The sequence below is a fragment of the Gambusia affinis genome, linkage group LG20 (genome assembly GCF_019740435.1).
Source record: "Gambusia affinis linkage group LG20, SWU_Gaff_1.0, whole genome shotgun sequence".
Taxonomy (NCBI): Eukaryota; Metazoa; Chordata; class Actinopteri; order Cyprinodontiformes; family Poeciliidae; genus Gambusia; species Gambusia affinis.
The window spans coordinates 15,424,359-15,440,415 of NC_057887.1; the positions used below are offsets into that span (position 1 = coordinate 15,424,359).

General features: G+C 39.2%; 1 protein-coding gene across 1 annotated transcript; it reads right to left on the reverse strand.

Annotated features, from left to right (window-relative positions):
* Positions 1-689: 689 nt before the first annotated feature.
* Positions 690-15,155, reverse strand: LOC122823169 (synaptopodin 2-like protein). The gene is made up of 5 exons (XM_044102521.1): positions 14,871-15,155; positions 11,341-11,492; positions 10,960-11,259; positions 9,501-9,859; positions 690-4,141 (listed from the first exon to the last, which is right to left on the reverse strand). The coding sequence occupies exons 1-5, from the start codon at positions 14,970-14,972 to the stop codon at positions 1,581-1,583; spliced, it is 3,474 nt and encodes a 1,157-aa protein (XP_043958456.1). The 5' UTR covers positions 14,973-15,155; the 3' UTR covers positions 690-1,580.
* Between the last annotated feature and the right edge of the window lie 902 nt (positions 15,156-16,057).

A 16,057-nucleotide genomic window follows, 5' to 3' on the forward strand; every position in this document is an offset into this window, starting at 1 on the left:
GGCAGCATCATGCTGGTGGGGCGCTTCTCTATGCCATCGCTACCAGTTTATGGTACAGAAGGATGATAGGGATGGAAAATGAAAATAAAAGTAACCCTAAGGTTCTATGATTTTTATGTGTAAAAAAAAAAGAAAAAGAAAAACCATATTTTGCATTCCTTATATTAGCCTTTTATCTTATAATTATAAATAATCTGTTATATAAAATTTTATGAGTATGCTTAGAAGTTGTCATTGTACAATTGCAAAATGCAAATGTGGAGTTGTAGGGGTGTAAATACTTTTTTAACATAGTGCTTGGAAGTCTAGATAGATGCATGTAGAGCTAAAGAAAATAAACTAAGATATGAAAATAACCATAGCTGTAGAGTTGGTGATAATCTGAGACTGTAAAATCTGAAGCGAAACATGTTAGGAAATATTAGACTGTAATAGTGCAACATACTTTAATGACAAATCCTACAGCGCCTCCATGTGGTAAAAGTTGGGACAAGATTAAAATTGTTTCTTAATGCCTAGACTTTATTTATGAGCAAAGAGTCATTTTAAATTGATCTACAAAAGAGTTATAAAATGCCTTACAGAGGCTAAAAATTGAGAAACAAATGGGTGTGGTGTACTGCAGGTCAGTGTAGGGGTGGGTGTTGACGACGTGGGTGACACAAGGAGAGACAGAGTGACAGCTGAGGTGAGTCATGTCTATTTTTATTCAACCTCATGTTTCTGTGAAGAAGAATCACAGCTAAACAGACATGTTGTACTTATATACTGTATTTTATGTTCTATATCAACAACCAAGTGCAGCAAAAGGCTTTCCGCTACAACAAAGCACACAAAGATCAAGGATCCAACATATATGCTTTAAACTATCTATAATATTTAATATTAACTATACGAGAATTTATTTAAATGTGCTATTGTGTGATAGCAACAGGTTGGATCTTGAAGATTGTGAAGGTAAGCAACCAATCTGAATTTTTGGAATATTTCTCATCTCTGCTTTCTATACATCTTTTCCCATTTTCTGCCACCTCTCTTAAATCAGACCCACCATTACACATCCTCTATTACACTTTTTTAGTCATTAAACTCAAATCATTCTGCATGTTATTTATAAAACCTTGCTTCAGATTTCTCTAACAAACATCAATGATTTCTATTGTTGAGCAGTGTTTGTTTTTTAAAGGGAACCTATTATCCAAAATTCACATTCTGTATGTTTTTGCACTTCCATTTCTAAAAACAGTCCAAGAGCTTAAAAAAAACACCCCGCCAATTTCTGGAATAAAATAAATATTTTTTTGGTGTCTGGAAAACAAACCTTTCCAAAAGAGGGTTCATTCTCATATATAAGAATAATTTTAAGTAGTGAAAATGTTTTGTAACCTGTTCAAAGAAGCACAATAGGTCACCGTTAAATTAATTTTCACCAGAAGAGTCAAGTCAAACATGAACTGGGTAATTAATTAAATGTGATGCATGTGAATTCAAAGCAAACAGATGCTGTGATTCCAGAAGATTTGAAATTATTTCTCCATTTCCCCACAGTTTTTATTTCTCATGTCCAGATGAGAATCTGTTTAGTGTGTGGTGGATCCAGGACGCCATATGCAAGGTTGCAGGCCCAAGTTAGAAGTGCTGAACCGAGGCTTAGGGACCCTGGGAGGCTGGGGCCCAGTGGGTGACTGGTAAGAGGCATTACTGGGACTCATAGGACTTAGATCTGGGGCGCTCTTGAAACTCCTGTTGGCCTGCGGAGGTGGGATTGAAACCAGAGGTGAGGAGAAGGTTGGGAGCTGAGGAAGAGGAGCAGTGGGGGCAGGAGGCAAAGGGGAGGAGGCCCACTGAGGCTGAAAAGGCTGTGGTGGAGTCTGGTGGGGTTCATGGGGCATTGCTCCAGCAGTGGGAGAGGTAAACTCATCAGAGTACCTAAGTGGTTCTCCAAGTGTTGTGGCTGATCGAGGTACAATAACTTTTGGTGTTGGTCCTGTGGCAGTTGGTGGGGGTGTTGAGAACCTCTTTACCTCGTAGACCCGTGCTGTCTTTTGAGGACCACCTCTCTGCTGAGTAGCGTTGGAAGGATCCTGGGGAACTCCACCTCCATAGCTGAACAGGGAGGAATTAAGCTGGTATGGCTGGTGACTCATTATGTCAATAGGTTTGATGCCTGCTTTGTGCCCTTTGGGTCTGTTTGTCCCTAACTTTGCTACCTCGGGTTTCCTCTGGGCCTTCGGAGGGCAGGACGGAGACAGTAGGGGGTTGTAGTTGATCGGAGGTGGGGCGCGAATGTTAGGTGAGTACTTCCATGTGGCAGGAAGGGAAGGTGTGGGTGAGGGTTCCCTGGTCTGAGCAGGAGAGTAAGGTGCAGCAGCAACAGATGGAGAACGCTCAACAACATACCGATCCATCCTGTTCTGTCTGCGGGCAAAGAGCTGACCTCCTTTTCCAGCAAGCTGCAGAACCTGGGGGGTCTGTGGTTTAGGAGCCACAGCAGGGGCCTTTGGTCCTCGCTGCACCTGCATGAAGTTACAAGCTTCTGCACCAAGTCTCAGCCAGTCCTCCTCAGGCCCTGACTCATGACCTGCCTCCCCACTCGGCGCTGCTCGAGACTCAACATTTGGACTTCTTCCCATGCAACGATCATCCATGTTCTGCACCATCGACATCAAGTCTGGATTTGGAGAAACATCTTTGCTTTGCAGTGCGCTGAACATTGGCTTCTTGTTGCTACGACGCCGTGCATCATGAAGGATGCCGGTGCGAGTGGCTGGGACAGAAATGCGTTGCTCTCTTGTGGTCATTGAGTCATTGATAGGTGCTTGGGGAGGCCCTGTTGGGGAAGCTGCATCGGTTATGTTGATTATTGGGTGGACAGACGGAGATGGAGATGGAGAAGATTGAGGGAGAGGAGGTCCAGGGAATGAGTCCTTAGCTAACTCAGAAGATGGATTCAGAGACAAGATGTGTGGAGGTGGATTAGTAGGAGCAGGAGAACAAAGGTACGGTTTAGCAATTGATGGGTGTAAAGGAGAATGCTGATCTGTAGACAGTGAAAATGGGGTTGAGGAAGGAGCATGTGCTGCAGAAAGAGAGGAAAATGTTGAAGGAGGCTGAGAGAAAGACGAAGAAAGAGCTGACGGAGGAGAGTATTGCGAAGGGGAAGAGTTACTGTTGTTATTTCTCGGAGGGATGTACAGAGAGGTGCTGGACACTGCTCTTCTTGCATCTGGCCCTGGAGGAGGTTGGGTTGGTGGGATTGTCATGGTGGACACTGCTGAAACGGGCTTGGGAGCCATAGTTAGTGGTGTGGGTTTGGGCTGGGGAGGTCGAAACATCACAGAGGTCACAGACGCACGATTTGGGGTTGAGCCTGGGGTGAAGGGTCGTGCAGTGCGGTTCAGAAAACCGGGATTAGGATTAAAACTGGAGTTACTGGTTGAGTCCATGCTGGGGCTTGGACCAAAATCAGAGTGGGCTGTGTCATTAGAGTTAATGCGGAGCCCATTTTGACTTTGTATGGGTGTCTCCAAGGGTGGGCTCAGAACGACACTCGCCTGGCTTATGGAAACTGAACCCCCGTTGGTCAAAGCCACAGCTGGAGGAGACATTTGGATACTGGTGGATTGTTTTGTGAAGCTGTTGCTGTCTGAACTCTCCAAACCCGAGATGTCCAACCCTAAGCTTTGATTTACAGAAGATAAACGTCCTGGTGTTAGATGAGCTGAGTGGTCCACCTCTGCGCTGTGGTTGGCGCTTGGTGTTGTCGGGGTAGTTGGTGTGGTTGGCGGGCAGGCAGAGCTTCTCCTGTCTAGCAGGTCAAGGTAACCTGAATCCCACGTAGGGTCAAAAGACTCAGACAATCCTTCTTCCTCAACCTCAGAGCCACTTAAAACTGAGCTTCCTCCTCCTTCCTCTTCTGTCTCCCCTCCTGCTTCCCCTTCTGTTTCACCTCCTCTGTCTCCTACTGCCTTCCCAAAGCAGGTCAGTGTGTATTTCTTGGCTCTTTGCCGCCGTTTCTTGAACATAAGAACCCCTTTCGAATTGGGGTTGGGAGCATCAGTCAGCAAAGATGCAATAGAGCGGCATTTAGTGCGGGCTTCTTTCACCTGTTTCTCCACCACGCTCTCCCCGCGCTGCAACTCTGCAAGACAGGAAGCAAAAAATAAGCGAGAGACGAAAATAAATCTGCTGAAATGAGCAGAAACGCAGCGGAGAAGCAGTAATGGGAGTTCTGATTAATACAAAACGAGGAATGGGCAACAAATAAAGGAAGCAAAACAGTGTGATAGTTCTCTCTACCTGCTGGTGGCGGCTGATTCAGTCAGTATCATCACAGCTAGGAGCTGGGATGAGCATTCGCAGTGACTGACAGGACAGCGTGTTGTGGATTTAGAACAAAGAATTCCTGCTGCTCTCCAATGTTGAGTCACACTCTGGGAAGATTAGATCACAATCTATCTGCTTCCCAAAATGTGTCCATGTGCTTACATATTCCTCTCCGTGTTTGGATAATCAGTAAATTAGTTTTGGGAACATGTTGAAGGACGGATAAATCTAAGTTTTAAGACAGAGTAGAAAGACTTTTCTAAATGTAGATTTCAGAAAATGTGCCGTCTTTTGAAATTACAGAATTACAATCTTTTTTTCTTTTTTTTTTCTTTTTTTTTATGAATTCCAACACAATTAAATGCAGTTTTAGATATTTCACTGTTTTGCCTGGTCTGGAACATATGTACAATGTGCTGCCCCCTCTCAGAATATTTGTTTTCATGTCCTACTGAAGTATTTCAGATCAACAAACAAATCTTAATGTCAGACAAAGATAGCTTTTCAATTGAAAACTTCATTTAGCAAGGGAAAAAGTGCTAGATTTATGTGAAAATGCAACTGACTCCTTTGTTTTGATTACCACAAGACCTTTACAATTAAGGAAGGATTTGAAAAGAACCTTTCTGACAACATTAAGGAGGCCAAAAATAAAATAAAAACATAATCTGTTTCAAAGAAATTCAAGGACAGATGAAATCCTAGGTTACTGACATCTAATAGTCTGGAAAGAGTTGCAAGTCATTTCTGAGGCGTTCAGACTGAAGTGAACCACAGTGAAATTCATTATTCACTAATGGAGAATAATTACTCCAAAGGAAAACTCAACCCTCATCAGGGAGACCACAAAAAATCAGAATAACATCTGAGGCTCTGCAGGCCTATTTCTTCAGAGTAACATTTCTCAATATAGTTTAAGCTACACCCAAATGTCATTTTTTTCCAAAAAGTAAATGTTATTGAGTAAAAGTGGTTACTTCCCACTTCTGGCTACTAATTTGGCGTAATTGACAGAACCATTAATATTTCATTAATTTAAGCATTTTGAGGAAGAATCCTACAAAAGGATATCTGGCCATTCATAGAGCCCTTAGTTTATTCAGCAAGACAGCCATCTGAAGTGAACCAGCAAAAAGACCAAATAAAAAAAAAACATAAACAAAATGAAGGTTCTGGATTGGTCTAGTCAAAGTCTAAAAGTTAATATAATTAAGATGTCTTGGCTTAATTGTACACAGGCTATTTGTGATAAAAAATGCCTCATTGTGGCTGAATTAGTAAACATTCAAAACAGCAGAACAACACATTAGGTTTAAGAGAAAAAATACTTTTTCACACAATTAACCAGCTTTTGTCTCTTAAACAATGAGGCCATCATTTGAAAACAGCATTTTGTTTTTACTCAGGTTGTCTTCATTAGTTATATTTGCTTGACGATGTAAAACAATAGCGCTGCATAACACAAAAGTATTTTATGGTCTAGTTTCAAGTACGCATATCTAAGTACATTTTAAATAGGACAAAACTAAGAAAAAGTACAAGTTCCATTAGCAGATTATTTCCCTTATGAAACGGGAAAAAATGTGTTGCAATAAGAGGAAAATTCTGCCACCGGAACTAGTACTTTTTAAATTAATATAAAGTTATTGTTAACCTAAAACAAGCTCTGGTGTCTTGCTAAAAAGTTACTTGAGAGTTGGTCTTGTCTTCTTTCAAGTGGGCTAGGATATTTGCTGTAGAAACTAGAGCAAAAACACTTGGTAAGATTTTGTCTTTGCAGTGAAGACAGACAAAAAAAACCCAAAATAATTTTAAAAAAAATGTACGGAGGCAAATACTTTCCCTCTGTTCCTGCTTGAGAGTAGTTTAGCTCTCCGGCAACATATGATACATTGATTTATTAGACCAGCTGATTGTAAAATAAATGTGATCATTATCTTTACCGTGACAGCAAAACGTTTGATGTAGGTCAGTACTCTATTCCTGTCAGTGCAGGGGAAAATTATGAATTTCCAAAATATAATAACAAAAATAATTGCGTCCTTGTAATAAATGGAGCTGGAAACTGGTATTGACACTTTAACGTCATCCACAATAATCAATCTAACAAGAGGACTGAAATAATTATAAATGTTAACAACTTCTGCATTCATTGTTCGCAGTGACTTTTAAAAAAAATATCAGGTTGAAATTATGATTCAAACCAAGATTGTGGAAATGTCGCTTCCACATCGCTTTGCTAGAAGCTTATTTGATCACAGAATCTTCACAGATTACAACAAACTTTTATTTTTTTTTAAATAAAAAAATCAAAATTTCACCTCCACAAGAAAGTCAGTCAAGGGTATAATGAGTCTTACCTGCGTAAACAGTGTGTGGAACCCTGAGTCCACCTTTGTCTGAACCTAAAGGAGATGTGAGGTCCCTCATTTCACCACTAAGCGTGTGAGTGTGTGTCCCTCGGACCCTCCCACACACACCCCAACAGAGTCCAAATCAGCTCTGAGTGGAGACCCGTTTAGTCACTGTCTCCTGTTCTGAGAGCTCAGCCCATGTAAAGACCTTTGTCTGTTTTCAGCAACCCAAAGCAACACATGATGTCAACCCTCTATTTCTGTCTGACAGGCTTCAAACACCTGTCTGCTCTCTGTCCTAAAAACACACACACACAAAGAGCGGGAGAGCCCTCACCACATATTTGGATCACAGTGTATATATGACTGTGTGACACGTAGCGCATCGCCGAAAGGTTAGCAGTAAGTCATTGCTGTTGTACACAAAGACGCAAAACTCTGCAACAACAGGGTCAATGATCTCGGATCCAAAGTGGCTGTGTGTGTTTGTAACAGGAGAAAGGGCAGATCTCTGGTGGCACTGCCACCGTTTGTCCTGCAGTAAAGCCCTCAGCCTGCATTAAAGTTATTCACGTCTTTGGGCTCTCGCACCCGATGACAGATCGTTCATTGCAGCAGCATTCCCTCCAGGAACAGGAACTCAGTCAGTGCATAGTTATTCAGTTTAATCAGCTGTCAGCTCGGTTGAAATTATGGTTCAAACCAAGAAGGTGGAAATAACACTTTACAGGTTCAAGAAGAAGTTCGGCAAAAATATTTATGAATTGAAAACACTGAAAACACTTCTGCTGATGATCCTCAACAAAGAAGTTCCAGTCTTGAGAAAGCTTGTCAGAATTAAAAGCACTATTGCTACTGCAACATTTTGCTGAAGTATATTGAAAATCAGCAAAATGAAACAAAAAAACTGAAACACCTTTAAATATTATGTTCATCCTGTTCAAATACCCATTTGAGTGGCAGGTACACCCTGGACACCTGGTCACCAGTCCATCACAGACACGCTGTCACAATAACAAACTTTGCTGGACAATAAATTGTCCCAGAAATTATTACAATAAACAATAATTTTGTTCTTTTCAGACCATTTTCAAGTAATACATTATGGCATAGTATTGCAAGTTTGTTCTCTCAAAGACCAGTAAACTTTAATTTTGGAATAACAGGAACTGAAAGACATTTTTGATATCCAAAATAAGACACAACAATCAAAAACTAGTATTAGTAGTATTAGTGTTATTATGTTACTCCTAATAGTAGTGGTTGTTGTATTGTTGGTATGTTGTATTGTTGGTATTGCATTTTGTTAATAGGATTTTTTTACCTTCTGACACTAGAAATGTGTCGTAATTTTAATTATTTTACAGATTTAAGACACGATAATCTGAATCATATTATTGTCATTATTATCATCATCTTTAGTTCTTTGTTCTACATGGTGTCACAATTGACTTGGCAGCAGTGTTGCCAATGTTGGTATGCATATAAACATGAGTGCCCACCTTATATAAAAAAAATATTTAATCTATTATACATAATCTTTATAACCATTTGCACAAAGTCTGCACCCTTAGAAATACAAAATTGACAAGTTGCATGCCAAACCCAAAAATAATAATGCCAAAAAGATATTTACATACAAAAAATATAGTTGGAAAGTCATTTCTGTAAAAACAGATTTAAAAAAATGCTACAAATCTTGATTCAGGGCCATAGGGCGAGAGGCGGGGTGCACTTATTTTCTCTTTTAATATTCATGTCATCCTTTTGGGGAATTTCATCAACACTTCCCTGTAATTGTATTGCCTACTCTGAACTCTGAGACAACTAGAATTTCACATTAAATAGAATAAAATGCAAACAATCACTCTACATCAGCTCTCCTGAATAGATTTAAATGAACAGAAACACATTTATGTCTCTATTTATGTGCACACAAGCAGTTATTCACACACTGTCCACATATATACACATTAAGCTGGTCCATAAATCAGGGCTCTGCTCTCTCATTCAGAAAGCTTCAGCAGCTATAAATACAGCCACCGAGGCAAATATCCAGAATACTTCCAGGAGAGGATGAGGGGAACGTGAAGAATACCTCCGCTGGTGTCTGGTGTGTATCTCACTTCATTGCTCTAACATGCAAATATAAACGATTGGACAATAATAGGTAATGGCCACTAGAGGGCGATCTAACAAAAGATTTAAAACCACAGTGTTTTGTTTATATTTTGGAGTTTCTTTGTAATGTGGTCTATCTGATGTTATTTTCTCCTGTTACAGTTGAAAAGTAAAATCCTAAACATGAATAGAGATAAATCTCAAGAAAACTAAAGCAGATCAAAAACTCCAGGGAAATTAAATAAATAAAATGAAATGTTGAGGGCAATATTATTGGAAAATAAATTATTAGCAGGATGGAGAAAGTTATACTGTATTTTAGGATCTGCAGAGCAGAGGAGCAGAAGGACTGGAGCAGCAACATAAAAGAATATTGGGCTATTTTATTGCAGACGGATAATTTTAAATAAGCGGTTTGCATCTTCCTGCACTGTTATCTTTATTATTATTTTCTTAATTGATCTGTACTTTATTGGTACAAAAATAAACTAAAATAACAGATGGATGTATGAAACCTTTAGTCAGGTTATGTCCTGATGAAGAAGATACTTAAATCTTATTTCCTGTGTTTCCAAATGTCCTGGACGTCCTGGTTTTAACATTTCTATGTTCTGTACCGAGTAAAATCTTCACAAAATCTAAAATAGACAAAAACAGGTTTATTTTGTGCAAAGCAAATTGTGTTAGGATAATACTCACTGGCCTGTCTAGCTTTGTCCATGTAGCTGGTGGAGAGTTCGTCATTCACCGGGCTCAGCTGCGGTCCCACCATGGGCACCAGATGATGACCGGAGCCCAACTTCAAGGCCTCTTTGGCCCGTTCAGGAGACACCAAAGGAGGGCAGGCTGGTGTAATGTAGCCCCCTGTCTCCTGGAAGCCGCTGTCCCCCTCTCCCTCTGCGTCCACCGGGCCCTGATCAGGGGTCGGGGTGAGGGTGTGAGCGGATGTGTATCTCTCCTCTGGGTCGGGCAGGTAGATAAACTCTCTGTGAGGGACGCTGGTGAGACCCTGAGCATGCCACTGGGTGGTAACTCCTGCGTCTGTAGCACTTTCATACCTTGGATCAAACACAGATGCAAAACGTTATTTCACAATGTGTCATGGCTCACACTGCAAAAACACAAAATATCACCTAGTATTGTTGGTAGAGTTTGTAGTGGAACAATCTTAGTACACTTAATTTAAGGCAAGGCAACTTTATTTATATAGCACCTTTCAGCCAAGGACAATTCAAAGTGCTTGTACAAAAACAAGTTAAGAACAACATACAACAAAAAGAAAGTAAATTAAAGATCAAGCAGATTAAAAATGAACAAAATAAACGTTACAGTTTTGAATATAGTTAAAAAAACAAACATTTAAGAATAGGCAATGTCAAATAAGAAGGTTTTTAACCTTGTTTTAAATAAACTCAAGGTAGGGGCAGTCTTACAGTGTGCAGGAAGTGTTTAAGAGAAAATTAGCTCAAAAAGTAACTTTTCTGTAATATGTTGGAGCTTATTTTAATTCAGTCATTCTGTAATATAAATAAGAAATTTTTTTCCATATTATAAGTTAAAAAGTCTTGTTCCAGTGACAGATTATTTCACTTCCAGCTAATACTTTTCATCAATATTAGGGAACTAATTACTTAAAGAGGCATTATTATGTGTTTTCCAGCTAAGTAGAATCTTTTTATATCACAATCAAGTAACTGTGTTACCTTCTGCTGCTATAGAAACACTGTATATTTTAAATATGACTTTGTAAATCAAGACCTTAAAATTTGGCTTCTGTCTCTTTAAGAAAGTTCTGTCTGCTCTGTGAGACAGAAACTCAAAAACTTGGAAATCACAACTCAGCAGAGGAGTTGTGCCTAGAAGGCGGGGCTTTGTCCACCCAGGTGTTTTGCACAGCTGAATGGTTGCCATGGAGATTAAAGGATTTCTCAAACATGCATGAAAGAATCAAATAAACACTCCAGGTATGTTTTTTACAAGGAAATGACATAACATGATGTAAAGCTCAAACAAGTTCCTTGTAAGTTAGTTTTGTCTTATTTCAAGGGTACTACAATATTTTCTCCGGAAACTATTGTAGTACTTGGTATGATTTTGTGTTTTTGCAGTGCCGTTAATAGTAAAGGTCTTGGAGTTTCTCTTCTGGTTCTTCTCTTACCCACTCATCTCAGAAGTCTCCTCTTCTTGATTGTCATAACGCGAAGGTGAGCGAGCATGAGGAGATGTTCGCCGTTGGCGTCGTCGGTGCGTTTGTGAATGTGTGTCTGCGTCGCTGTCTGTTTCACCGTAGTACGCCTCGCTGTCGGGGGGGGAAGTAATGCCTCTGGAGAACTCAGTGGGAGAGAGGATGGAGGAACTTTTGTTCAGGAGGGTGGCAGGAGAAGACAGAGCCCTCATGGACGATTGAGGTGAAATGGAGTGAACAGAACAAGGTAGGGAGATAAATCCAGAGAGGTTCCTGGAATAAAACAAACATCAAGGCAAAACTTGGTTTCATTGTTTACCTGTATAAATTAAATAACTGTGTCTATGTTCTGACCTCCTAACTTTTAGGGTTAGTGTGGAAGTCTCTTTATCTACTAGGCTCATGGCCTGAGCATGTGTGAGATCTGCACACATCTGGTCACCAATGGCAATCAGCTCATCTTGCTCCTTCAGTCCGGCTCGGCAGGCTTTGCTGCGCTTGCGTACCTATAGAAAGAAAAGAGTTTACTGCAGTCTCTGGAGTGACTTTTAGCATTTCCAGAAGTTTTCTACTGGCAGAGGCAGCCTGAAAAACGTCGAGGTGGATTTATGTAGGGGACTTTACTTAGGAGCTTAACATTAGCTCAGTCCTACAAATAAATAAATTAAGAGCTTACCTATTTGGCTCAAGTCTTTTATCAATATAAATCAGTTCCTTGCTTACATTGGTGCCTAAATACACCCAATCTGACCATTTCTATACATTCTTCCATCACTAAGTACTTCAATATGAACAGGTATTTGAACATGTGACAAAGACATTGTCACATTGTCCTAATGGATGCACACTTCCTCTTTATCTGTGATGACAAAACATTAGCCTTTCAAAATTGTCATTTGACATGAGATGCATGAAAAAATACAATCCTCCAATCTTCCTGGGAAGCATCCATTTAGACAGCACTTTGTCACTGAGATTGTACTTTTTTTAAACCACAGTAATTGATGTGCGTTGGATTTTTGTCACAGAAACAATAAGCCTAAAAGCCAGGAACTGAAAGAAAATGACTGAATCTATTGATCAGTTTTATCATATGCGGCGGCTTGAGGTCGATGATGTCATCGAACCCTCAGGAAGTACGCTTTTAGAGGTGGCGTGGGGGTGATAGTGGGTTTAGATGAGATGGTGAGCATTCCTGTCACACTTGGAGCTAAAAGTAGGCGATAAGGTCGTCCCATTTGCTTCCTCGCACTCACACACACACACACACACTAAAACACACACCTCATCATGGCTGCTGAAAGTGAAAAATGTTGATCATTCAAGCACCCACTTGAAATGTTTGCCATCCTGAGAAGGCTGCCTCTTGGCCCAGTTTTTCCATTTGGTTTTAGAGGTTTTAAAGGCAAATGTTCGAGCACGCATCACAAAAACGGGAATTTGAACAGCTGCGTGCAGCAAGGGGGGCATGTCTGTCACTCACCACATGCCCCGCCCACATTTCCAAAATAAGAACCGACTCAAAAAAATCAAAAACATTCCTAGACAGAGAGAGACAAGTTCTATTGTGAAGGAAAACACTTCGCTCTCAAAAGTGAATAATGTCAAAATAAAAAGCTTAAGAAAGATGATGTACTGAGTGTGTGTGAGTCTGTGTGTTTAAGTCTGTATCTGTGTGTGAGAACAAGAGGTCTGGGTTTTTTCCATCCTCAGCTTCCAGCTGCTCTCAAACGAGCTATTCTGATCCGTTTGAGCTCCGCTCTCAGCCGGGCTTATCTGAGGTATGGCTGACCACACATAACACACACAGCAAGAGGAAACACACAGATCTAACTTCAAATTAAGGTGATTTTGTCAGCCTGAAAATACCGGCTGCACAGATAAATTTGGTTTCGGAGCTAATCTGTCTAAATTTAAGAAGTTTGGAGATCTCACAAGTGATTGGTCAGCTTTTGTTATCGGGGTCGGTGAGGTCAAACTCCTGCTTCCAGGGATAACTTTGCTCATTAGATCAATGACTCTCAAACCTTATTACTCTTTAGTGGAACTCAGTGGTAATTTTGATCTGAATAATTTGCATAATTTACTGAAGTGTAAAGTGGTAGAAAATGGACCTGAAATAAATCTTGTTGGCTACAATTTAGATATGATGCTAAGACCTAACTAAATCTGATGTTACAGTAAATCAGATTAAATTTTGCCTGTTGTAAATCAGAATTAGGATTGACAAAATAACTTGCAGGAATTAAATTTAGAAAGATTTTTTGCTACTTTCCTCAAATTCAGGAGTTTGTATACATATTAGTTTTTCTCAGTTTTGTTCAATCTTCAAATCTTTATGAATGAATGAAACTGATATCAAGACTTTGCAATAGGCCTGTCACAATAAATTAATTGCATGGTAAATTAAAAGAAACTCAATAATTTTCATTTGCTTGATTTATTGTTTTTCTCTCTTTTTATCAAAAACTGAATGATAAAAGTCTTCAGTCTGGTGTTTTGGTCTCAACTTCTTTTTTTGAAAGATCGCTTTGTTTACAGAGACTTCATCATTTATTCTATTTCTTATTTCAGTCATTTTCTTTATTTATTTTGGATATTTAATATACATCTCAGTTCCAGTGTTTAAATGTTCATTAAAATTTAAAGTATATTGATCTCTGAGAATGTGTTATTGCATTTTTGTGCCACTATTACTACTATATTACTTGAAAATGTTCTCAACACAACAATATTATCATTTATGGCAGAAAGTTCTGGGATAATTTATCGTCCAGCAAAACATGTAATTGTGACAGGCCTACTTTGCAAGCTGCTAGAGGAATTTTTATTTTACATTTCTATCAAATCGGAAAGGAGAAAAATTCTGTGTCCACAAATTTGATGCAAAATGTACAATAAAAAAAGTGAAAGACTTTGGAAAGATTCAGGCTGAAGCTATTTATGAAAGAGTGCCTTCTTTGAAAAAGTGTCTTTTTGCATTTTTGATGCTTCTCTCCATCTGTATAGGCAACAGAACCCTCCTCACAAAGCTGTGCTCCAGCAGTTCCCTGGCCCAGAAACACAATTGTACAACAGCTGAAGTTTAAATTAAACTGGACCTTGGCCAAACACTGCTGTGTGAAAAATGAGGCAGGATAAAAGCTAATCTGCAGCAGAACACTGCACTTTTTTGAGAAATGTGAATCCAGATGATAGATAGATAGATAGATAGATAGATAGATAGATAGATAGATAGATAGATAGATAGATAGATAGATAGATAGATAGATAGATAGATAGATAGATAGATAGATAGATAGATAGATAGATAGATAGATAGATAGATATAGATAGATAGATAGATAGATAGATAGATAGATAGATAGATAGATAGATAGATAGATAGATAGATAGATAGATAGATAGATAGATAGATAGATAGATAGATAGATAGATAGATAGATAGATAGATAGATAGATAGATAGATAGATAGATAGATAGATAGATAGATAGATAGATAGATAGATAGATAGATAGATAGATAGATAGATAGATAGATAGATAGATAGATAGATAGATAGATAGATAGATAGATAGATAGATAGATAGATAGATAGAGATATTTTTCATTGCACAACTGTACAAACAAACTTAAACGTGCTTCAGTTGATATGTGGCTGTTACATCACTGAAGAGGTGGAGAAATATTGTAAATAATGTTTTCTTCATTTATTTTATAATTATTGTAGCAATGCTAATTAATAACAGTGAAAAACATACTTCTTTTCTTTAGGACCTTAGTTTCAACTGTAAGCGTTTCAAAATCACAAAACCAGCTCAGCACATTAAACTTGCCAGATATTCAGCTGTTTTATACATATCTGTTTTTTGACTGCTGTACCTTCGCCACCTGAAGAGGCTTTTGCTGCTCCGCTCCTCCTTGCAGCCTGAACCCCCATGGAGCTCCTCCTGTGAGACAGACCAGGATCTCCTCCGCCACCATCTCTGCTCCCAAACCGCGGACCGAGTATATATGAAAGTTTGTGGGAAGTCTGTTCTCTTCTTCCTCAGTTCCTCACACTCTGGAGGTATCAGACACTCTCTCTGGTTGTTCTCCAGATCACCCCACCCTTTCACTGCTAATACTGCGTGGTGTGGAGGGTTGGGGGGTTCAGCGTGTGAGTGTTGGTGACTGTCATCCTCCTGTGTATTCGACACTTGCCACGTCAGTCTCAAGCACCGCATGCAGGAGGGGATACTTGCTGATATACACGCCAGAAATAACCACCAGCCCTGACCTCTTCAACACAGCCAGTCTGTCAAGGAGCAGTGGAGCAGATTTCTGCTCGTTTTCCCTACAGGATCATTTTCAATGAAAGGAGGGGTAAAAAAAAAAGTAAAACTTAATTTACTATAGTTGAATGTGCAGTCAACATGGAAGTACAGTCAGTTCTACAGCGATATCTACTGTATATCAAAAAATATTTATATTTTACAATAGCCCAGTCCATCTTAGACTGACTTAAATTGGTTTAAATTTAACAAAGAATGTGTGGCAACACTTGAAAGCTGCTTTTTATATGAGTTCTTCATCTAATCTAGCTGTGCTTGAGGTATTTTGTAAAGCAGAATGGATAAAAACTTCAGTCGATAAATGTACAAAACATACCCTGAAACACTTACAGGCCCTGAGTACTCGGGTCTTCTGGTTGAAGACCACACTGCATCCACAGAATTAGAACCAAACATGAAGGAGCAGGATTCAGTCTTTTATCCTCCTCTGATCTGGAACAAACTTCTAGAAAACTGCAAAAAAAAATGCTGAAAAACAGAGTCAATATAGGCTAGAAAGCCATTTATTTGCAGTTGCCTTTACTTGTTAATAACTAGTACATCAAAAATTGTTGTCTCTTTTCAACTTTACATCACTTTCCTTTATGCTGCTACTGCAAACAACATAGTTCTTATAGAACTATATGGCATATGAGTTATTAATGCAAATCAACTGTTTATAAAATCTCTTACCATAAAATTTCATTTTTTGTTTATTACAAAATAATGCAAATAATGTTTAAAGTTTACTGCCAG